This window comes from Rhinoderma darwinii, chromosome 1 (assembly GCF_050947455.1).
Source record: "Rhinoderma darwinii isolate aRhiDar2 chromosome 1, aRhiDar2.hap1, whole genome shotgun sequence".
NCBI lineage: Eukaryota > Metazoa > Chordata > Amphibia > Anura > Rhinodermatidae > Rhinoderma > Rhinoderma darwinii.
In genome coordinates, this window is record NC_134687.1 from 506,815,740 (window position 1) to 506,841,199 (window position 25,460).

A 25,460-nucleotide genomic window follows, 5' to 3' on the forward strand; every position below is an offset into this window, starting at 1 on the left:
ACCACAAGCCTAACATGGTAATCTAAAATAGAACTGACCTCTCTAATTAGCTGTACAGTAGATGGCCACGCACATGGATGACATATGGGTTTTATATATCAGGAATTAAAGATCTCATTCTAAATTATAGAAACACCATCACCTTTAGTGTTCACCCATTACAAAGTAGAAGAGATATTTTAAAAGCACAACATATATATTTAAATGAACACTCAAGTAAACACAGTAGAGACATTTGAAAGTACAACAATTAAAAGGTAGGGAAAGTCATCCTCTTATTTAAAAAAGAAAGGGCCCGCTATCTCCTCCGATCCTGGTCGCCGCAATGTCACGTGACCGCAACGTGTTTGTTGTGCGGACCGAAGTCACTTTCAGTATGCATTTCTTTGAAACGCTCTTACAAATGTCACATTTTGGTCACGTGACAATAGCGGCCAGGATCAGAGAAGATAGTTCGGAAACAAAGTGCCAGGTAAGAGGATCACCTTTCCTACCTTTTACTGGGTGTACTTTCCAACATGGCGCCAAGATAAAATAACGATTCTCTGCAATTTTTAAGAAAATGCAATGATATTAAAATTGAATTCATATTGTACTCCTTACCACGTAAACCAACGTCTAAATTCACACGACAGTATAAAAATGGCCGTTAAAAACGGATCAACTGTCAGTTTATCACGGCCATTTTGCATCAGTGTGTCCAAATTCTCATAGTTTTCCCCGGCCATCTGACCATTTTTAAACAGCCATTTACCTGTCGTTTTTCATGGCCGTTAAAAAACATGGATGAAGTTCATTAGTCAGGGTTTATTTTTTGTCCTAGCCCACTGAAAACTCCAGTGCCCATGTATCCAAAGAGAAATATATGGGCAGCACAGTAGAACAAAAAACCTCCAGGGTATCCAGGTGCAAGTCTCTAGGGATCCGACTTGTAAATCCCCAATAGTAAACAAACAGAGAAAGAGGCAGCACTCCACAGGTCAACAAATAGAATAAGTTTATTCACCCATCAGTGAAAAAGGTGCAACGTTTCAGCTGCTCTATGCAGCCTTTGTCCAGTGCCCATGTAGATAGTGCCGCAATGCCCCTGTAGATAGCTCCACAGTGCCCACTGTAGGTAGTGCCCACAAAGTGCAAGTGACCACATGTAGACAGTGCCACAGTGCCCAGATAGTGCCCACACAGATAGTGCCACACTGCCCGTGTGTATATAGTGCCACACAGTGCCATTGTAGATAGAGCCAGTGTCCTCGGTACGTAGTGCACATGTAGTGCCCGTGTAGTTAGCGCCACATCCCCGTCTGATGATTCCACCACATTCTCCCCCTGTAGATAGCGCCACAACGCCCTCTCTTGATAGTGCCATTGGGACTCCCCAGCCGGAGCGTTGCCAAAACTCTGGCAGGAAATTTCGGCATCTCAAAGTCCCTAACGTCACTGTCCATTTATGGACAATGACGTCAGGGGTCCATATGTGGACAATCCCGTTAAGGGCTTTCTCAAGACAGAAGTCCCGAGTCAGAGAGCTTGCAATGCTCCGGCCGGGTACTCCATAGTTGAAAGTAGGGATGTCACAATACCAGAATTTGGACTTCGATACCGATACTTCGTTTAGTATTGAGATTGATACCAATTCGATACTTTGCCAACAGTAATAATAAAAAAAAGTTCTTCCATTTTCTGATGAGGCGCGTGGTGTGATGATGAATTTAACCTCCACGTGCCTCTCACATTAATAGTAATTAACCCCATCATGTTTCTCAGTCATAATGGGTTAATGTGTGAGGTACATGATTGGGTTAATTACTATTAATGTGAGGCACAGAGGTTAAATTCATCACACCTTGTGCCCCACAATAAGTGATAGAAAGCAGTTTTTATTTTATTTATTTACAGCGTACACATCATAAATGATGCAAAAAAAAATTGTTGTGCAGGTTATTACGGCCGCGCCAATACTGAATGTGTATATTTTATGTATTGAGACTTATTTTAATGTTTATTGTAAAAGGGGTGTGTGTATTTTTTTTAAAAATTTAACATTACTTACTATGTTTATACTTTATTTTTTAAACTTTAACCCGTTAGTGACCGGCCCATCGTGTTTTTACGACGGTCACTAACGGGCCTTATTCCGATGCCATAGACTTTTTACGTCGCGGCATCGGAATAAGTAAACAGAGCAGGGAGCTGTCAAATCTCCCTGCTCTCAACTGCCAGAGGCAGCTGAGGGCTGGGAGCGTCCCTGCTCTCAGCTGCCAGAGGCAGCTGAGGGCTGGGAGCATCCCTGCTCTCAGCTGCCAGAGGCAGCTGAGGGCTGGGAGCGTCCCTGCTCTGCCGGGTGAGATCGATATTAGTATCGATCTCACCCGTTTAACCCCTCAGATGCGGTGCACAATAGTGTGAACCGCATCTGAGTGGTTTTGGAGAGAGGGAAGAGATCCCTGTAAAGGATCTGCCAGGCACTGCGTCTGTGGATACTCCCAGGATTAATCAGTCGACACCTGAGGCCAGACCTCTTAGACTGACACCGGCTCCCACCAATCAGGGTGGCAGGCTCAGGAGTGGGAGAGTCTATCGCGGCCTGGTCAGTCGGAGTTAGCTCCGTCCACTGTCCATTTATACCTGCCGTTTTCTCTTCCTCATTGCTTGTGATTCTTCTTGGATTCCTGGCCCCACTGCGGCCTTGCTCCAGCCTGCTTCTGCCGTGCTTCTGCCTTGCTTCAGTTCCCGCTTATCCTGCTTCGCTCTGCCCCTGGCTTGCTTCCTGCTCTGCGTTTGTATACTCCACTAAATCCTGATCCTGACTGGCTCGTTCACCACTCCGTTTCCTCACGGTGTTCTGTGGGCTACTGCCCCTTCCCTTGCTTGTTCCCTGTTTGTATCCCCTTGCACTTAGTCAGCGTAGGGACCACCGCCAAGTTGTACCCCGTCGCCTAGGGCGGGTCGTTGCAAGTAGGCAGGGACAGGGCGGTGGGTAGATTAGGGCTCACTTGTTCCCTTCACCTCCTTCCTGCCATAACATAATCACAAGCCCATACCTAGTCTACCATTTCTCCTACGCTGACGCTATCATGGACCCCCTTGAGACCCTGACCCAGCAGATGCAGGGCCTCTCCCTACAGGTCCAGGCCCTGGCTCAGAGGGTCAACCAGTCTGACGCTGCCATAGTAGTACCCCTCACCTCACCTCTAGAACCCGACCTCAAGTTACCTGACCGGTTCTCAGGGGACCGTAAGACTTTTCTCTCCTTCCGGGAGAGTTGCAGACTTTACTTCCGTCTAAAACCTCACGCCTCAGGTTCCGAGAACCAGCGGGTGGGTATCATTATATCCCGACTCCAGGAAGGGCCCCAAGAGTGGGCCTTCTCCTTGGCTCCTGACGCCCCTGAACTTTCCTCCGTTGATCGTTTTTTCTCTGCCCTCGGACTCATTTACGACGAGACTGACAGGACTGCCTTAGCCGAGAGTCAGCGGGTGACCTTACGTCAGGGTAGGAGACCTGTTGAGTAATACTGTTCTGATTTTAGAAAGTGGTGCGTAGCTTCTCGGTGGAACGACCCGGCCCTAAGGTGCCAGTTTAGGTTAGGATTATCTGACGCCCTGAAGGATCTGCTTGTTAGCTACCCCTCTTCTGACTCCCTAGACCAGGTTATGGCCCTAGCAGTACGACTTGACCGACGTCTCAGGGAACGTCAGCTTGAACGTTTCAATGTTTTCCCCTCTGACTTCCCTGCGATTCCCCCCGAGGTCCCGTCTCCTCGCTCTTCCACGGAAGACTCGGAGGTACCTATGCAACTCGGGGCCTCCATGTCCCCTCGACAACGTAGAGAGTTCCGCAGGAAGAATGGTCTCTGCTTCTATTGTGGGGATGACAAGCATCTACTGAACACCTGTCCCAGGCGCAATAATAAGCAGCCGGAAAACTTCCGCGCCTAAGTGATCATTGGGGAGGTCACTTGGGCGCACAGGTATTTCCCGTTAATATGAAACACAATAAAATTTTGCTTCCCTTTCAGGTCTCGTTTGCTGGCCGGTCTGCCACTGGCAGTGCCTTCGTGGATTCTGGCTCATCTGCTAATATCATGTCTGTGGAATTTGCTATGTCTCTAAAAATGCCTTTTATTGATTTGCCTTATCCTGTCCCGGTAGTGGGTATCGACTCCACTCCTCTTGCTAATGGTTATTTTACTCAGCATACTCCTGATTTTGAACTCCTTGTTGGCTCCATGCATTTGGAGCAGTGCTCTGTACTGGTGATGCAGGGATTATCGTCTAATCTGGTATTAGGTCTTCCCTGGTTGCAGCTGCATAATCCCACGTTTGATTGGAATACTGGGGATCTCACCAAATGGGGTAGTGAATGCCTGACGTCATGTCTTTCGGTTAACTCTATTTCTCCCCGTGAGGAGGTAAACACGCTACCTGAGTTTGTTCAGGACTTTGCTGATGTGTTTTCTAAGGAGGCCTCCGAGGTGTTGCCCCCTCATAGAGAGTACGATTGCGCCATCGATTTGGTACCTGGTGCTAAGCTTCCTAAGGGTAGGATATTTAATCTTTCATGTCCTGAACGTGAAGCTATGAGGGAGTATATCCAAGAATGCCTGGCCAAGGGTTTCATTCGCCCCTCGACTTCTCCTGTAGGTGCTGGCTTCTTCTTCGTGGGGAAGAAGGATGGTGGTCTTAGGCCGTGCATTGACTATCGGAACTTGAATAAGGTCACAGTAAGTAACCAGTATCCCGTTCCTTTGATTCCGGATCTTTTTAATCAGGTTCAGGGGGCCCAATGGTTCTCTAAGTTAGATCTACTGGGGGCATATAACCTTATCCGCATCAAAGAGGGGGATGAGTGGAAGACTGCGTTCAACACGCCCGAAGGTCATTTCGAATACCTGGTCATGCCCTTTGGGTTGTGTAATGCCCCTGCCGTCTTCCAGAATTTTATTAATGAAATTCTGAGAGATTACCTGGGAAATTTTCTTGTAGTGTACCTTGATGACATACTGGTGTTTTCCAAGGACTGGTCTTCCCACGTGGAGCATGTCAGGAAGGTCCTCCAGGTCCTCCGGGAAAATAATCTGTTTGCGAAAACCGAAAAATGTGTGTTTGGGGTACAGGAGATACCATTTTTGGGGCAAATCCTCACTCCTCATGAATTCCGCATGGACCCTGCCAAGGTTCAGGCTGTGGCGGAATGGGTCCAACCTGCCTCCCTGAAGGCGCTACTGTGTTTTTTGGGGTTCGCTAACTATTACAGGAGATTTATTGCCAACTTCTCGGTCGTCGCTAAGCCTCTTACGGACCTCACTCGCAAGGGTGCTGATGTCCTCCACTGGCCTCCTGAGGCCGTCCAGGCTTTTGAGACCCTCAAGAAGTGCTTTATCTCGGCCCCCGTGCTGGTTCAGCCCAACCAAAGGGAGCCATTTATTGTGGAGGTTGACGCGTCCGAGGTGGGAGTGGGGGCCGTCTTGTCCCAGGGTACCAGCTCCCTCACCCATCTCCGCCCCTGTGCTTACTTCTCTAGGAAGTTTTCGCTCACGGAGAGTAACTATGATATTGGCAACCGCGAACTTTTAGCCATTAAATGGGCTTTTGAAGAGTGGCGTCACTTCCTGGAGGGGGCCAGACACCAGGTAACGGTCCTTACTGACCACAAGAATCTGGTTTTCCTAGAATCTGCCCGGAGGCTTAATCCTAGACAAGCTCGATGGGCGCTATTCTTTACCAGATTTAACTTCTTGGTTACCTATAGGGCTGGGTCCAAAAATATTAAGGCTGATGCACTGTCACGTAGTTTCATGGCCAATCCTCCTTCTGAGAAGGATCCTGCTTGTATTTTACCCCCTGGTATAATCGTTTCTGCCACTGATTCTGATTTAGCCTCTGACATTGCGGCTGATCAATGTTCAGCTCCCGGGAACCTCCCTGGGGACAAGCTGTTTGTCCCCCTGCAATACCGGCTAAGGGTACTCAGGGAAAACCATGACTCCGCACTATCTGGTCATCCTGGCATCTTGGGTACCAAACACCTCATTACCAGAAACTATTGGTGGCCTGGGTTGCCTAAAGACGTTAGGGCTTACGTCGCCGCTTGTGAGGTTTGTGCTAGGTCCAAGACCCCTAGGTCCCGACCTGCGGGCTTACTACGTTCTTTGCCCATTCCCCAGAGACCTTGGACCCATATCTCCATGGATTTTATCACCGATTTGCCTCCATCTCAGGGCAAGTCGGTGGTGTGGGTGGTAGTAGACCGCTTCAGCAAGATGTGCCACTTTGTGCCCCTTAAGAAACTACCTAACGCCAAGACGTTAGCTTCTTTGTTTGTTAAACACATTCTGCGTCTCCATGGGGCCCCAGTCAATATCGTTTCTGACAGAGGGGTACAATTTGTTTCCTTATTTTGGAGAGCTTTTTGTAAAAAGTTGGAGATTGAGCTGTCCTTCTCCTCCGCCTTCCATCCCGAAACTAATGGCCAAACGGAAAGGACTAATCAATCCCTGGAACAATATTTAAGGTGTTTCATCTCTGACTGTCAATTTGATTGGGTCTCATTCCTTCCCCTCGCCGAATTTTCCATGAATAACCGGGTCAGTAACTCGTCAGGGGTCTCCCCGTTTTTCTGTAATTTCGGGTTTAATCCAAGGTTCTCCTCCGTTTCTCCTGGTTGTTCCAATAATCCCGAGGTAGAGGACGTTCATCGGGAACTGTGCACAGTCTGGGCCCAGGTTCAGAAGAACCTAGATGCGTCCCAGAGCGTACAAAAGATTCAGGCCTTATAGAAGACGTTCTGCTAACCCCCGGTTTGTCGTCGGGGATCTGGTGTGGTTGTCGTCTAGGAACTTGCGCCTTAAGGTCCCGTCCAGGAAGTTTGCTCCCCGATTTATTGGGCCTTATAAGGTCATTGAAGTCCTCAACCCTGTATCCTTCCGTCTGGAGCTGACCCCATCCTTTCGCATACACGACGTCTTTCATGCCTCCCTCCTTAAACGCTGCTCCCCGTCCTGGTCCCCCTCGAGGAAACCTCCTGTTCCCGTTCTCACCCCTGAGGGGGTGGAATTCGAGGTGGCCAAGATTGTGGACAGTAGGATGATCCAGGGCTCCCTCCAGTACCTGGTCCATTGGAGAGGATACGGGCCGGAGGAGAGGACTTGGGTACCTGCTCGAGATGTTCACGCTGGGGTATTGGTCAGGAGGTTCCACCTTCTCTTCCCCACTAAACCGGGTCCTCTTAGTAAGGGTCCGGTGGCCCCTCATAAAAGGGGGAGTACTGTAAAGGATCTGCCAGGCACTACGTCTGTGGATACTCCCAGGATTAATCAGTCGACACCTGAGGCCAGACCTCTTAGACTGACACCGGCTCCCACCAATCAGGGTGGCAGGCTCAGGAGTGGGAGAGCCTATCGCGGCCTGGTCAGTCGGAGTTAGCTCCGCCCCCTGTCCATTTATACCTGCCGTTTTCTCTTCCTCATTGCTTGTGATTCTTCTTGGATTCCTGGCCCCACTGCTGCCTTGCTCCAGCCTGCTTCTGCCGTGCTTCTGCCTTGCTTCAGTTCCCGCTTATCCTGCTTCGCTCTGCCCCTGGCTTGCTTCCTGCTCCGTGCTTTGCATTTGTATACTCCACTACATCCTGATCCTGACTGGCTCGTTCACCACTCCGTTTCCTCACGGTGTTCCGTGGGCTACTGCCCCTTCCCTTGCTTGTTCCCTGTTTGTATCCCCTTGCACTTAGTCAGCGTAGGGACCGCCGCCAAGTTGTACCCCGTCGCCTAGGGCGGGTCGTTGCAAGTAGGCAGGGACAGGGCGGTGGGTAGATTAGGGCTCACTTGTTCCCTTCACCTCCTTCCTGCCATAACAATCCCCCTCTCTCCCACCGACACCCGGCGATACGATCGCCGAGTGTCTGTGTCTCCAATGGCAGCCGGGGGCCTAATAAAGGCCCCCAGGTCTGCCTGGAGCGAATGCCTGCTAGATCATGCCGGAGGCATGACCTAGCAGATGCCTGTCCGTGTTAAACGGACAGGCAGTAATACACTGCAATACAAAAGTATTGCAGTGTATTATAAATGCGATCGCAGAATCGCATATTATAGTCCCCTAGTGGGACTAGTAAAAAAGTGAAAAAAAAAGTTTAATAAAGTTAATTTTAAAAAAAATGTGAAAAAAAATGAAAAACCCAGCTTTTCCCCTTACAAAATGCTTTACTATTAAAAAAACTAAATAAAGTTAAAAAGTTACACATATTTGGTATCGCCGCGTCCGTAACGACCCCGACTATAAATCTATTACATTATTTAACCCGCACGGTGAACGCCGTAAAAAATGTAATGAACAACTATGGAAAAATTGCTGTTTTCTGTGAATACTGACTTTAAAAAAAATGTGATAAAAAGTGATCAAAAAGTCGCATCTACTCCAAAATGGTACCAAATAAAAAAAGTCTTCCCGCAAAAAAAAAGCCCTCATACAACCGCATCGGCGAAAAAATTAAAACGTTACGGCTCTTCAAATATGGAGATCCAAAAACAAATAATTTTGAAAAAAAAGCGTTTTACTGTGTAAAAGTAGTAAAACATACAAAAACGATACAAATTTGGTATCGTTGCAATCGTAACAACCCGCTGAATAAAGTTAGTGTTATTTATATCACACGGTAAATGGCGTAGATTTAAGACGCGAAAAAGAGTGGCGAAATTTCAGGTTTTTTTCTATTTCCCCCCAAATAAAAGTTAATCAATAAATAATATGTCCCCCAAAATGGTGTTATTAAAAAATACAACTTGTCCCACAAAAAAAAAGACCTTATACAGCTATGTCGACGCAAAAATAAAAAGGTTATAGCTCTTGGAATGCGACGATGGAAAAACTTAAAAAATGGCTTGGTCATTAAGGTTTAAAATAGGCTTGTCATTAAGGGGTTAATCTACTGGCATATATCTATATACTGATAGTACACAGGCATATATCTATATGCCAGTACATTAGGCTGTGTACAGATAGTACACAGGCAGTTGTTAGGACATACCTCAGTATGCCCTAACAGGAAATATGGTAGACAGCCCTGGGGTCCTTCAATGGACCCTGGGCTGACTGCCTATATATGGTATGTCCCTCAAATCGCGTCACAGGACTTCCCTGTGACGCGATCCAAGGGGCATCCCCCCTTCTCATTTTCCTCTTGAATGCTGCAGTCCGCTTTGATCGCAGCATTCACAGGAATAACGGCGGAGATGAAAAATTTCTCTGATCTCCACCAGCGGGGCTGCGGCTGTGTAATACAGTCATTGCCCCGCTCCTGACAGGAAGTGCGTGTGCGGTCAGCATGAGGAGATGTGGCCGGTGCTGCACTAATGAGCGGCGGTTCAGGCACTGAAGACAGAACATGGGGGTGTTTTGTAGTGCGCCCGCCATGTTCTGTTTTCAGTGTCGCCGCTCATTAGTGCAGCGCCGGCCGCATCGCATCATCCTGACCCCGCGCACTTGTTATCAGGAGGACTCAGGAGTGCGGCAATAACTATCACGCAGCCGCAGCCCCGCTCTCATACATTCATGTGTTACAATACTGAGCTGTGCGGCCGCACAGCTAAGTATCGAAATACATGAAAAAACAGTATCGAACCGTTTGGGGATGCACAGTATCGAAACAGTATCGAAGTTTCGATGCATCGTGCATCCCTAGTTGAAAGCTCTGATATCACTGTCCATATATGGACAGTAACGTCAGGGGCTTCCCCGAGCTCAGCGCTTAAAGTAGCGCTGTGTCTGGGAGTCTCCTTGAGAGAGCTAGGTTCAGTTTGAAAAAAAATTGAATTCTAAAAAAACGGCAGTTAAAAACTGATCCATTGACTTCTATGGAGGTTGACGGCCGTAAAAATAGAACATGTTCTATTTTTTTTACTGCCAGTATTCACACGCCGTTAAAAAAACGGCTGTGTAAATACACCCATTGAACTTCATTTTTCTGAAAACGTCGTATGAATATAACCTAAGCAACATCTTTTTGGAGAGGTATGTTTTTTACCTATTTTTATATGGTGTAGTTTATGTAAGTATATTGCATATTTATACATATACGCTGTTATTTACAAGCTCTAAAAAGTCAAACGGAGTGTGATAGTTGCAGAATAATAAAGGCTATTTAACCCCTTAATGACCGGGCATGTTTGTACCTTAATGACCAAGCCAGATTTGTCAAATCTGGTATGTCTGACTTTATCAGAGAATAACTCTGTGAAAGTTTTGAATATCCAAGTAATTCTGACATTGTTTTTTCGTCACATGTTGTACTTTATTTTAGTGGTAAAAGTAGACTGATACGATTTGCGGAAATTATTTAAAAAATAGAAAAATGGAAGAAATTTTGTAAAAATTACCATTTTCCCCTATTTTTAACTGCAATATGTCACATATGTACACACATACTGTACAACTTTTTTAATGAAATATATATTTCTATCTCTTTACTCCATTTTGGCAGCACTTTTGAAAAAATAAAATACATTTTCAGCAATTTAGAGGACTTACAAATTGAATAATAATTTTATAAATTTTGAAGTACATTTTGTTTTCCTGCACCAAGCCAGGTTTTCAGAGGCTCATAGGTCTCAGAGTGATGGAAACCCCCACAAATGACCCCATTTAGAAAACTAGACCCCTTAAGGTATTTACCTTAGGGTATAGTAAGTATTTTGACCCCACAGTTTTTTGCTAAATTTAATATATAGCAGGTGAAAAAAAACAAAAACACTTTTTCATAAAAGTATCAGTTTGAAGACCAATTTCTTTGTAAAGCGAACATGAAAATGAAGAAACACACCCCAAAATCAAACACACCCCAAAATCTATCACCCTCTTTCTCCTGTTTTCAAAAATACCCACATTGTGGCCCTAATGCGTTGTTTGGACACACGGCAGGGCCCCAAAGGAAGGGAACACCCAAAGGCTTTCAGGACTCATATTTTGCTTGAAAATGTTTTAGGCCCCACTGTACATTTGGAGAAGCTTTGAGCTGCCAGAATGATAGAAACTCCCCATAAACGACCCCATTTCGAAAACTAGACCCCTTAAGGTATTTATCTAGGGGTATAGTTAGCATTTTGACCACACAGGTTTTCCGCTAAATATATTGGAATTAGTCTGTAAAAATTAAAATGTACTTTATTCTGAAACAACATAGAAATTTTTATTATTTACAAGGAATAACGAAGAAAATGCACCCCAACATTTGTAAAGCAATGTCTCCCGATTACGACAATACCCCATATGTGGTAATAAACTGCTGTTTGGACCCACAGCAGGGCTCAGAAGGGAAGGAGCGCCATTTGGATTTATGATTTTGCTGGAATGGTTTTCGGTGCCATGTCGCATTTGCAATGCACTGGAGGGACCAAAACAGTGGAAACCCACCAAAAGTGACCCCCATTTTGGAAAAACGTTCAAGGAATTTTTCTAGGGGTATAGTGAGCATTTACACCCCACGGGTCTTTTGCAGAGTTTATTGGAATTAGAGCGCGAAAATTAATATCAACAATTTTTCCACTAAAATGTTGCATTTTCTCATTTTCACAAGGGATAAAAGGAGGAAAAAAAAAAACACCATTTTTTATAAAGCAATTTCTCCCGAGTACGGAAATACCCCACATGGGGTCATACGTTTTTTTCATTAGAAATGAATTAACCCTTTCAGGACTGATCCATTTTTTGCTTTCATATTTTAGATTTTCACTCCCCGCTTTCCAAGAGCCATAACTTTTTTATTTTTCCATCAATAGAGTGGTGTGAGGGCTTATTTCTTGCGGGAGGAGCTGCAGTTTTTATTGGTACCATTTTTTAGTACATAAAAAGTGATTCAAAAGTTGTATTACATTTTTTTTTTAGAGCGAAGGTGACAAAAAAAAAAAAAATAGCGATTTTGGCGGTTTCAATTATTACATTTTTTTAAGGTGTTCACTGTACAAATTAAATATTGGTATATTGTAATAGTTCGGACTTTTACGGACGTAGCGATACCAATTTTGTTCATTATTTTACATTACTTTAGAAGAAAAATGCGAAAAGGTGTTTTGTTTTTTTAACTTTAAAAACAAAAATTCTCTCTACTAATAACTTTAATTCTTCTACACATTTTATTAATCAATCCCCTTAGGGGACTTGATCCAGCGATCATTGGATCACTGGTAGAATACACTGCAATACTAATGTATTGCAGTATATTGTTATTCTTACAGGCTTCTGTAACAGAGCGATCGCTGTACCTGTCCGTTAGTCCCGGGTGTCAGCTGTAATACACAGCCGACACCCGCAGCGTATGGAGCGGGCTCAGCACGTGAGCCGGCTCCATACATCAACCGCCGCATCATGACGGGCAATTAAGTCATAGTGCGCAAAGGGGTTAATGCGCAGCCGATGGTTCAAAGTGAAAATTGCAATTTTCCACCGATATGCCATTTTAGTGCAGAATATGTTGTGCCCAGTTTGTGCCACACAAGACAAATACCTCATAAAACGTTAAGCGGGTTCTCTCGGGTATGGCGACGCCATATGTGTGGGCGCAAACTGCTGCTTGGGCTCGCTGCAGGGCTCAGAAGGGAGGGAGCGCCATTTTGCTTTTGGAGCGCAGATTTTGCTTGGTAGGTTTCTGTTTTGGGTTTCGCTGGTATTTCAGTTTATAATGTGGGGGGCATATGTAAGCTGTGCGGGGTACATCAGGGCATAATAAGAGGGTATAATAATGGGTTAAATAAATAATAATTCATAGATGTGTACCGGTGTCGCACTGATAAATGGCGCCTGATCTTATCCGTTTTTGGACACTCTGCACATTTTGCATCGCCATATTCTGAGAGCCAGAACTTTTTTATTTTTTCACCACCGGAGCTGTGTGAGGGCTTATTTGTTGCGGGACAATCTGTAGTTTTCATTGGTACAATTTTGGGGTACGTGCGATTTTTTTTGATCACTTTTTATTCAATTTTTTTGCAATCCTGAGCAAAAAACAGGAATTCTGACACCGTTTTTTAGGTTTTCTTTTTGCGGCGCTCACCGTACGCTATAAATGACATTTTTACTTTATTCTGCGGGTTGGTATGATTACGGCGATACCATATGTATATAGGTTTGGTCCTTTTTTTTAGCGTTTGCACAATAAAATGACTTATTTATAAAAAAAAAAAATTGTGTCACCATATTCTGAGAGCCGTAATTTTTTAGTCAAAAAAGCTGTGTAAGGGCTTGTTTTTTGCGAGACGGATAGAAGTTTTTATTGGTACTATTTTCGGGTACATGCGACTTTTTGATCACTTTTTATTCTTTATTTAGGGAGCGGTGGTGACCAAAAAAATTGCGATTCTGTCGTAGTTTTTTATTGATTTTTTTTGGGGTGTTCATCGTGCGGGAAAAATAACATTATAGTTTTATAGTTGGGTTCGTTACGAACGCGGTGATACCAAATGTGTACTTTTTTAACGTGTTCATTTTTTTTCTATAATAAAAGTCTTATTATAGGGAAAAAAAGCATTTAGTGTTTATAGAACTTATAACTTTTATTTTTACACTTTTTTTAAAACATTTTTATTACTTTTTTTTACTTTTTTAACTTGTCCCACTAGGGGACACTTAGTCTTGCAGCTTTGATCGCTGCTAGAGTACATTACACTACACACGTAGTGTAATGTACTCTAACTGTCATTGTGACGTGCCTGTCACACTGACAGGAAGCAGAGGAGGAACGGCTGGAGGCTGTTCCTCCGAGGCTTCCGTACATGGCAACCCGGAGGTCATTATCGGACCTCCGATTGCCGTGACAAGCATCGGTAGCCCCCACGATCACTTCGTGGGGGCTGCTGATGTGCTTCAAACCACTTAAATGCGGCGACGGCAATCCGTCGCCGCACTTAAGGGGTTAACTGCCGAAATCAGCGGCGATGGTCCGCTGTCCGGCAAGACTGATGTCTCAGCTGTCGGGGACAACTGTCAGCGCGGGTCTGTCACTCTGTGTTTACACAGAGTGACAGTTTGAAATGCGGACGAAAATGAACGTCATGGTGCGGGAACTAGCAGCCGACCATGACGTTCATTTTCGTCCTTGGTCGTTAAGGGGTTAACTAGCACCCGTTTGTGATGGATATATCCGTCGCTTGTTGTTAGGGGGTTAATATAAATTTGACCAAACCGCGAGGGCCCCGTGGTAGGCAGTAACACTCTTACACCCAGAGCGATTCTTGATTACAGTTTTTAAATATCACTTTTTTTTATTTTATTATATTGTACTTTATAAGGTGTTTAGGTGATGTGCATGGTTATACTTCTGACATTTAGGACTTTTTTTCTCTTTTAAAGAGGCTCTGTCACCACATTATAAGTGCCCTATCTTCTACATAATATGATCGGCGCTGTAATGTAGATCACAGCAGTGTTTTTTTATTTGGAAAAACAAACATTTTCGACGGAGTTATGACCTATTTTAGCTTTATGATAATGACTTTCTTAACTGACAACTGGGCGTGTTTTACTTTTTGACCAAGTAGGCGTTTTGAAAAGAAGTGTATGACGCTGACCAATCAGCGCCATACACTTCTCTCCATTCATTTACACAGCACATAGTGATCTAGCTAGATCACTATGTGCAGTCACATACTCGCATATTAACGTTACTGAAGTGTCCGGACAGTGAATAGACTTCACTACCAGCCAGGACATGATGTCTATTCAGAATCCTGACACTTTGGTAACGTTTGTTTGAGATTTACAGCACAGCAAGCGTAAACTATGACAGTTTACAGTGTAATCTCGCGAGATTACGCTTGCTGTGCTGTAAATTTCACACAAACATTACCGAAGTGTCAGGATTCTGAATAGACATCACAACCAGGCTGGTAGTGATGTCTATTCACTGTCCGGACACTTCAGTAACGTTAATGTGGGAATATGTGACTGCACATAGTGATCAAGTAAGATCACTATGTGCTGTGTAAATGAATGGGGAGAAGTGTATGACGCTGATTGGTCACTGATTGGTCAGCGTCATACACTTCTCTCCACAACGCCCACTTGGCCAAAAAGTAAAAAACACACCCAGTTGTCCATTAAGAAAGTCATTAGCATAAAGCTAATATAGGTCATAACTCCGTCAAAAATAATCGTTTTTCTAAATAAAAAAACACTGCTGTGATCTACATTACAGCGCCGATCACATCATGTACAAGATAGGGCACTTATAATGTGGTGACAGTGCCTCTTTAAATAAGAATAATGCCCGTTTGAAATAAGTCGCCTGGATAGCCGGTTCTTTGCATGCTCTACTGATTATACTACTATCTTTGGATACCGGAGATTATAACCAGAGTACTTTGCGCCTTATCCATTTGTAAGATCAACAGTTGAGCTGCCCATTAAAAACTATTCTGAAAAAGTGTTTGCCTGATTTTTTATTTTTATTTTGCTTAGGTTGTCCCATTTAAAAAGTGTACCTTCAGAGTCTCCTGTCAGAAATGTAAACATGGCGGTTGGATACACAGCTAGCAACTCTGGAGGAAAACTTTCATTGTTTCATATCGAAAAATGGAACATACAACAAAGACAACCTGAGAAACATAAAATCTAATTATCAAGTGATCATTTCATTCATTGAAGAAAAACGAATTGCCTCCCTAAGCTTTAAATACGATCTGTTGCACCTTTAGCAGGAACTACTCTAATTAAAAGCTTCTGAAAACGGGCACTGATAACCGGTACAGAACGTCATTGATGCTGGAATTTAAACAAAGACCGGCAGGGGTCTGTGGGAGCATCTGCGTTTAAGCGACAGGGATTTACAGTGGATTAATGTGTTATTTATTAGCATTCTGTGGTCAGACTTTTTTTTTATGTATGTTTTTTTTTAAGCTCTTGGACTGCCCTTTAATTCAGCCACATTGGAAGGCTATCAAGCATAAACCACCCATTTAGGCAGGATTCACACACGCATTTTATTTATTTTAAAAAAAATCCAAAGCCAGGAGTGGATCCAAAAGGATGAAAAAGTATAAAAAGGAGGGGTTTATACTTCTCCATTTCTGTATCCACTCTGAAGTTTGCCTCAGAAAACTGAATCCAAAACTGAATGTTTGAATCCAACCTAAGGGGTTATATGGATTCTGAAGTATGTTCGCTAAAAGCTGAAAACTAGATATATTAACAAAAGAAGCAGTACGCACATATCCCCCCACCCCCAACAATACGGCGACACTCCAGGTGATTATTTGCATGCACGTAGCATGTGACTGCTGCATCCAATCAGAGGGCTCAACAGTGACGAAACGTATTTCTAGAATAATGCCAGAAATATAACGCATGACCACTGAGCCCTCGGATTGGCTGCACCGGTCACATGCTACGTGCACGTGAACAATCACCAGGTGTGACGCTGGAGCGTCAGCGCTGAATTCCCAAAGGAGGGGATAGGTGAGCATGCCACAATTTTTTTTCTGTCAAATAAGTACGGAATCCATAAGAAAGTACCTCCGTGTGTCTCCACATTAATTCTGAGACATTACAGTAGAGGCATAATGCATTGGAATGGGAGGCCTATAGTACGTCTGTTTACATGGGCACTAAAGGTTGCTTGAAAAAGGTGGGAGCTGAAATATTGCATAGGTGAATAATGGATATGATTCTCCACATTACTTGGGAGTGCAGCTCTAATACAAAATACTGGTGATTGTCCACGGTCTCGAAAATCATGTCCTATCTCTATCCGAAACGGAATCTTTCTAAAACTGAGCTCCTTGTGTTTCCACCATCAACTAACCTCCCTAAACCGGATGTCTCCATCTCTGTGTGTGGCACTACCTTAACTGCTAAGCAGCACGCCCGCTGTCTCGGGGTTATTTTTGACTCCGATCTTTCCTTTACTTTCACCTCAAAAACATCTCCAGAATCCGCCCTTTTCTTACTATGGAAAAAACCAAAACTCTCATTGTCGCTCTGATTCGGTCTGGTCTACTGTAATTCATTACTAATCGGTTTTCCGCTCTCCAGTCTACCCTTAATGCAGCAGCCAGGCTCATCTTTCTGACCAACCGCTACACCAATGCCTCTTTCCTGTGGCAGTCCCTGCACTGGTTGCACATACACTTCAGAATAAAATGTAAAACTTATTACTCTCACCCACAAAGCTCTCCACAGTGCTGCACCTCCTTACATCTGCTCCCTCAACTCAGTCTACCACCCTACCCGTGCTCTACGTTCTACCAACGACCTTAGATTAACATCCTCATAACCCAAAACACCCACTCCTGTCGCCAAGATTTTTCTCGTGCTGCACCAGTCCTCTGGAATGTGCTACCCCAGACAATCAGATTAATTCCCAACATACACGGTTTTAAACGTGCCCTGAAAACACATTTTTAGACAGGCCTATAATATTCCCTAATCAGATGCTTTTCATTGGCCGCACTATTACATTAGTCATCAGAACCTGTCCCCTTCATTCAGAGGTATTCCCCACACTCCTTGCCCCGTAATGAATTCATGTCCGTCATACACGGATACTGGCTGGTGACCGGCACATCGAGCTTTATGTGTACATACCCCATATGTATAAAAGATGGCTGGACCATTGTGCTGAACAATCACTTGTTACATTTTCTGTCACCCTTATTTCCTTATAGATTGTAAGCTCTTGCGAGCAGGGTCCTCACTCCAAGGAAAAGGCCTGGGGGGGGGGGTGTATATTTCCTATAGGTAATGCATACACACATACAACTACGTTCCCAAATTTTTTTATTTATGTACATACGTACATAAATAAAATAAAAAAAAAAAAAAAAAAGAGGTAAATTGGGAACGTAGTGATATTTTCATTTCCAAGCTGCAAAGGCTTCTGAAGTTGATTAACCTGAAACTTGGAATGATTCATTGGTCTGTATAGAGATGAAAAGATCGATTTTTGGTTCTGTTCTCAGATGAAAATATGTATTGAGAAGCGTTACTTTATTGCCACAGCTACAATTCCTCTACCGTAATGAATGCACACTTGAAAAAAAAGAGAAATGCTCACAGACCCCCGGGTCTGCCAAACCACAATTGTGCAATATGCTCCATGGACAGCTTTTAGTCAACAAAATGTTCTTCTGGCTCAAACCCAATGGTCGTGATATCCCAAAGCTAATCCAACACAATAACACAGGCTACAGTTTTAGGTGTTACTTTTACTCTGCAAATCCCCCTATAGCGGTTTTATCCATCAATACCTAAATATTCATTATAAAGTGTGTCATAAATACAATGAACTACATTTAGGAGATAAACGCAACTAAGGCTGTGTTCACATCACCGTTCTTTTCCGTCTGAGGTTTCCGTCGGGTTAACCCCTCAACGGAAAAGCAAACTGAAACCTTAGATTCGGTTTCCCTCACCATTTAGCTCAATGATGACGGAAACGTTGCTAATGGTTTCCGTTTGTCACCATTTTGATTGGTGTTCCGTCGTTTTTGACGGAATTAATTGTGCAGTCGACTGCGCTTCTGATTACGTCAAAACGACGGAACCCTGTCACAAGGGTGACCAACGAAAACCTTGACATCAATGAAAAAATGGAGTGAGGAAAGAAAAAAAAGCTCCTGTGTGGGGCGCTGCCGTTGGTGATGTGTGCTCAATTTACGATAATGGAGAGTAAGTTTATTTTTTCGTATTTATTCCAAATGAATGTAAATCAGACAAGGCCTCCTCCTGTCAGCAGAGATTTCCCTGGACCATCCACAGCTCTAAACAGCAGAACTTCTGGGCCGGGTCACATTCAAAGTTTGTAGTACAGGCCCCGCCCACTTTACAGGGACCTCGAGAGGCCTTTTCTGATTTACATTCATTTGGAATAAATAAGAAAATAGAAACTTACTCTCCATTATCGTAAATTGAGCACACATCACCAACAGGAGCGCCCCACATAGGACTTTTTTTTTTCTTTCCTCACTCATTGGACGCTGGGAGGATCCAGATATCTAGGGAACGGACTCCGAGAGTCCACTCCGAAGGTCAGCATACCACGGTGTACAGAGGTCCCCTGAGACCCGATATGAGAAAAAGTTGAGTTGTGCCGACCAGCTAGCACAACCCCATCAGGTGAGAATTTATGTTTCACCAATTTACTACTATACCCATGGTCAAAACGTTATCACACTAGGGGAGCGCCGTACGGGTCTTATTTTTTGCTATCACGAATTGACATAAATGGTGAGGGAAACGTAGGTTTCCGTTGAGGGGTTAACCCGACGGAACCCCTCAACGGAAGGGCAACGGTGATGTGAACAGGCCCTAAACAAAAGAAGCACAACAATGACCCAAGATTCTAGGTTCATAATCAGATAACACAATCTCATCCAGGACATTCACTACAATACTCTCCCCACATGTCGATTTTAGTAAATAATAATTCTGGAAAATCTTTTCTTAGAACTCTGCATTGGGTCATTCCTCGTTTATTCCGCCTAGAAATTTATGAATAAATTGACAACTGCTCCAGAATTGTTATTTCATGGAGAATACAAGTATTTACTAAAACAGACATGTCAGGAAAGGTGACCGGTCCGCTCTAACCCTTTCCCTGCCAAGGAAGTTACGTTCTGGCAGGAAGGCACTTTAGCAGTCAAGAACGATACGTCCTTGCTACTAACAATTATAACTCAGGCTGTGTTGCAGCTAGGACTGCGATCCAGGACTTGATTGAAAGCTGAGATTCTAGCATTAGCGGTGACACAGCCTGAGTTACAGATTGAAGTGAAAGCTGTATATATTTGCAGCTTTCACCACACACTGTGTGGAGAAGGAAGGGCGGTAGGGGAAAGTGCTGGCAGTTCGCAGAGAGAGGAGGAGAAACGATTATTCTCCTCCTGTTCCTGTACGGTTGTAGATTACCCCAGGGGGAGGGCTCCAAAAACATGTATTATTTTAAAGGTTATGAGCTTTTTTTCTAAATATGCAAATGAGGCTATAGCATCCAAAAGGGGCGGTAACACTGCTCTGTGGGCGGTTTTTGTGTTGTCTGTATGACACTGTCCAAACAGAATCGTACAGCTTCTCCCCTTTCCTGCACAGCGTGATCTCAGCTTTAGTCGCAAGATCACTTTGTATTAACACTTCTGGCCGCAGCTCCTTAAACACAGCGACTCAATGCTCATCCACAGAGTGATCTCGTGATTGAAGCGGAGATCACACTGGGCATGGAAGGGGAGAAGATGTATGATGCCGATTGGACAGTGTCATACAGACGCCACAAACACCGCCTAAAGAGAGAGAGAGAGAGAGAGAGAGAGAGAGGCGTTACCACCATTTGGCTGGTATAGCCTAATTTGCATATTTAGAAAAAAGCTCCTAACTTGTTAGAAGATATGGAATTACTAAACTAGTGCCAGATCCTCTTTAAAGAGGCTGTCACCAGATAAGTGCCCTATCTCTTACATAATCTGATCTGCGCTGTAATGTAGATAACAGTGGTTTTAATTTTGAAAAACGATCATTTTTGAGCAAGATATGAAAATTTTTAGATTTATGCTAATTAGTTTCTTAATGCCCAACTGGGCGTTTTTTAACTTCTGATCAAGTGGGCGTTGTAAAGAGGAGTGTATGACGCTGACCAATCAGCATCATACACTTCTCTCCATTCATGTCCATTTGTATTCACAGAAGAGCGTGATCTCGCGAGATCACGCGGTGCGGTCACATACACCCACATTAACTTAACTGAAGTGTCTTGAGAGTGAATAGACATTGCCTCTAGCCAGGACGCGATGTCTATTCACACTCCCGCCACTTCGGTAAAGTTTCCGTGGGACTTACACAGCACAGTGTGATCTCGCGAGATCACACTGTGCCGTGAGTAAGTTCCACAGAAACTTTACCGAAGTATCGGGAGTGTGAATAGACATCGCATCCTGACTGGATGGCAAACGGCCAGACGGACTGGAAATTGATGAAAATTTAGAGACACATTGATGCAAAATGGCCATGAAAAACTGACAGTTGATCAGTTTTTAATCGCCATCTTTTTTCACTGTCGTGTGAATGTAGCCTTTTTACAATGTAAAAACGGCAGAATTTCCATCCGGGTTTCCGGTGTGGAAATTTTGCAGCGTATTACAGTAGCAGCAAAATGGATGAGATTTCAACAAAAACATGCAAAACACACACACAAACACACACACACACACACACACAAACACACACACAAACACACACTTTATTGTTCTTTGCAGCTCTTGATCTCAGTCTGCACTGAAAAGTCAGTCATCTCCGCCTCCCAATGATTACAATGGAGGTTCAGAAGCGAAAGCTGCTCCAAAATAGGGTGTGAATTTTTTTTTCTTCCTGCAAGTAAACAAAAACCGCCTCTAAATCACTATCGATTTCAATGGGAAGTGGTTTTTGTCTCTGATTTCGACGCAGTTTCCGCACCAAATCAGCAAAAAACGCTGTGTAAACCGGGCCTGTGTGTTTCTAATTAACACTTAATCCTTTGCATACACAATGGGTTAGTACTCTAAATTTCAACAATCTATAAACAGAAAATAAATGTTACTGCATTTTCAGATTATGAAGCAACAGGAAAAAATAATGATATTCTGCAACTCAAGAACCCACAGGCTGTAGGAAGACATGTGGTCCTTATCTTCAGACAGTCTTCAGTGCACATTTATTCTAACTTGTCCAGATTTTCCTGAGCTCTGGGCACAAAATGGATAATGACAGCATCTCCTAAAAATGTCTAGAGAACCGGCTATAGTTGGCAGCATGATGTCAGAATACACTTCTGCTATCCACAAGTCTACTGGTACAGGAACTTTCCTCCTTTTCCGAAGGACTTACAGCAAATACTACAGCACTTCAAAAGTCTATGCATTCCTAAACAAATGTACATTTACCTTGGCAAGCATGTGTGCCAAGGAAGCCAAGATCACAGAAAAAAATAGAACAAAAACATGGAAAAATGTTGGATTAAAATAGCTCAAACGTTCCAGATGATTTGTAAGAGTGAGTTACAAGTGGTATAACAGATTGCAGATGGAATGGAGCAATAAATAGTAATAAACACAAGCTTTACCTTTATAGTGTGTATTTCTTCAAGAAGTCTTTCTGCCCGTCTTTGATTTTTGAGTACTAGTTGTTCTGCTCCCCTGATAATATAAATTAATGGAGTTAAGATAATTGGTATTTATTCTGCTTGAAATTAACAGAGCAATAGTTACGCGAACATCTAAATACCGTGATTAATCAAATACACAGCAAACGTTCATCAAAAGTGCTTGGCTTTTATCAGCTATAAGGCAAACAATACACAAGACAGCCGTTGTTCGTGTACAATTCTTATGGTCTTGGCAGCATTTTCCCATTTCACAATTGGTGTGACTGGGACTAGATCAGGGGTCTCAAACTCGGCCGGGTAAGTGGGCCGCATATAGAAAAAATGGGAAGTTGACGGGCCGCATTACTTTCAAATTTGATACAATACAAAATTATTGTTAATCAATTAGTTATTTGAACTACTATAACACTATATTACTAGAATAATAATAATACTACATTACTATAATAATAGCGCTAGGTTTAAAATTTGAGATATTTCTCCACGTGCTTATTTCAACAATCCAGCTTTCCAGTTTAAGTGTCGCTAAATGCAGTCCGGCGGCTCAGTTAGCACACATGTCAAGATTGGGCAGCCCCTTTTTAGATAGTGCCGCAGTGCCCTCTGTGGATGCTGCCGCAGTGCCCTCTGTGGATGCTGCCGCAGTGCCCTCTGTGGATAATGCAACACACCCCTAGATAAGGCCACAGTGCCCTCTGTAGATAAGGCCACAGTGCCCTCTGTAGATAAGGCCACAGTGCCCTCTGCAGATAAGGCCACAGTGCCCTCTGCAGATAATGCAACACACCCCTAGATAATGCCAGTGTCCTCTTCAGATACTGTCACACACCCACTTGTAGAGGCTGCCACAGTGCCCTCTGTAGAGGCTGCCACAGTGCCCTCTGTAGAGGCTGCCACAGTGCCCTCTGTAGAGGCTGCCACAGTGCCCTCTGTAGAGGCTGCCACAGTGCCCTCTGTAGAGGCTGCCACAGTGCCCGCTGTAGAGGCTGCCAAAGTGCCCGCTGTAGAGGCTGCCAAAGTGCCCGCTGTAGAGGCTGCCAAAGTGGCCACTGTAGAGGCTGCCAAAGTGGCCACTGTAGAGGCTGCCCCAGTGCCCTCTGTAGAGGCTGCCCCAGTGCCCTCTGTAGAGGATGCCCCAGTGCCCTCTGTAGAGGATGCCCCAGTGCCCTCTGTAGAGGCTGCCCCAGTGCCCTCTGTAGAGGCTGCCCCAGTGCCCTCTGTAGAGGCTGCCCCAGTGCCCTCTGTAGAGGCTGCCCCAGTGCCCTCTGTAGAGGCTGCCCCAGTGCCCTCTGTAGAGGCTGCCCCAGTGCCCTCTGTAGAGGCTGCCCCAGTGCCCTCTGTAGAGGCTGCCCCAGTGATGTCAGGGGCTTGCCCAGAGATTGAGTCCCAGGCAGAGCGCTAGTAGGCTCTTCTTGGGACTCCAGCTGTGCTCCTGACATCACTGGGACTCCTGCTCTGGGGAAGCCCCTGACATCATTGTCGATGTATGGACAGCGATGTCAGAGGCTTCCCCAGAGTCCAGGAGCAGAGCCGACAATAGCGCTCTGCCCGGGACTCCGCTCTGGGGAAGACCCTGACACACTGTCCATATATGGGCAGCGATGTCAGGGAATTCCACAGAGTCCCGGAGCAGAGACAACACCAGCGCTCTGCTCGGGACTCCGGCTCTGGGGAAGCCCCAGACATCGCTGTTCATATGTGGACAGCGATGTCAGGGAATTCCAGAGTCTCGAAGCAGAGCCGATACTAGCGGCTCTGTGTCCCGCGGGCCGCAGATGACAGCCCCAGGGGCCGCATGCGGCCCGCGGGCCGCGTGCTTGAGACCCCTGGACTAGATGTTCACTTACCTTGCGCGGTCCATATCCTATAACCCATTCTCACCCACAGCTGCATTCACTATTCTTATCCCCTGCTAGTTCAGTATCTGTACATCACTTGCTGTGTTGATTTGCATTGTGCCAAGAGTGATTTTTACGCAAGACACTTTCCAAACAAATGTCCAGTTAATAAAGGATATATTTAATGTCTGACTTTGTATATATGTTTAATTACTATGTGCCTTTATTTTAGATTGTTGCTCCAGCTATGTACAAACCATATTGAAAATGCAAAGGAACACAAATTCCAATAGTCCAGCAATCCCCATCTGGAATTACTTTAACCCCTTAAGGATGTGGACCAGTTAGCCCCATTTTTCAAATCGGACATGTGTCACGTCATGTGGTAAGATTGTTTTCTCGTGACACATTGTACTTTAAGTTAGGGATAAAATTTGGTTGATACAATCAGTGTTTATTTGTGAAAAACACCAAAAATGTAGAGAATATGTGCAAAAATTAGCATTTTTCTAAATTTAAATGAATCTGCTTGTATGGCAAATAGTAATACCACACAAAATAGTTACTAGTTTACTTTTTGTTTGCAGCGTTTTTTGAACATCTTTATCTTTTTCTAGGCTTAGAACTTTAGCAGCAATTTGTCACATCTTCAAGAAAATTTCAAAAAGCCTTTTTTTTTTTAGGGACCAGTTTAGTCTAAAGTGGCTTTGGAGGGCCTTATATATTAGAAACCCCCTATAAATCACCCCATTTTAACAACTGCACCCCGCAAAGTATTCAAAACAGCATGTAGAAAAATTCTTAACTCTTTATGCGTTTCACAGGAATTAAAGCAACATGGAGGTGAAATGTACAAATACCATTTTTTTTTTTTGCAGAAAACCTGTTTTAATCCATTTTTTTCTGTAACACAGAAGGTTTTACCAGAGAAACGCAACTCAATATCTGTTGCCCAGATTCTGCAGTTTTTAGAAATATCCCACATGTGGCCCTAGTATGCTGATGGACTGAAACACCAGCCTCCGAAGCAAAAGTTAACCTAGAGGATTTTGGGGCCTTCTTTTTATTAGAATATATTTGAGGCACCATGTCAGGTTTGAAGAGGTCTTGTGGGGACAAAACAGTGGAAACGCCCAAAAAAGACACCATTTAGCAAACTACACCCCTCAAGGAATTTATCAAGGAGTATAGTGGGCATTTTGACCCCAAAAGGTTTTTTGCTGAATTTAGTGGAATGAAGCCGTGAAAATGATAATCTACATTATTTTCCAATAAATCTTAGACATTTTCAATTTTTACTAGGAATAAAGGAGAAAAAAATAAAACACCCCAACAATTGAAAAGCAATTTATCCTGATCACGACAATACCCCATATGTGGTAATAAACTGCTGTTTGGACACACGGCAAGGCTCAGAAGATTTGGCTTTTGGAACTCAAGTATTTACGCAACGTTTTTTGGTTGCCATGTTGCATTTGCAAAGCCCCTGAGGGACCAAAACAGTGGAAAACC

At 44.0% G+C, this 25,460-nt stretch overlaps 1 protein-coding gene across 2 annotated transcripts in view; it reads right to left on the minus strand.

The window, feature by feature from the left end:
* SRFBP1 (serum response factor binding protein 1) overlaps positions 1–25,460 on the minus strand; it is a 139,010-nt gene that overhangs the window by 61,589 nt on the left and 51,961 nt on the right. For both annotated transcript variants that reach the window (XM_075854807.1, XM_075854806.1), the window contains one exon: positions 22,069–22,141. In XM_075854807.1, coding sequence (XP_075710922.1) covers positions 22,069–22,141 — 73 coding nt within the window. The remainder of the gene's footprint in view (positions 1–22,068; positions 22,142–25,460) is intronic.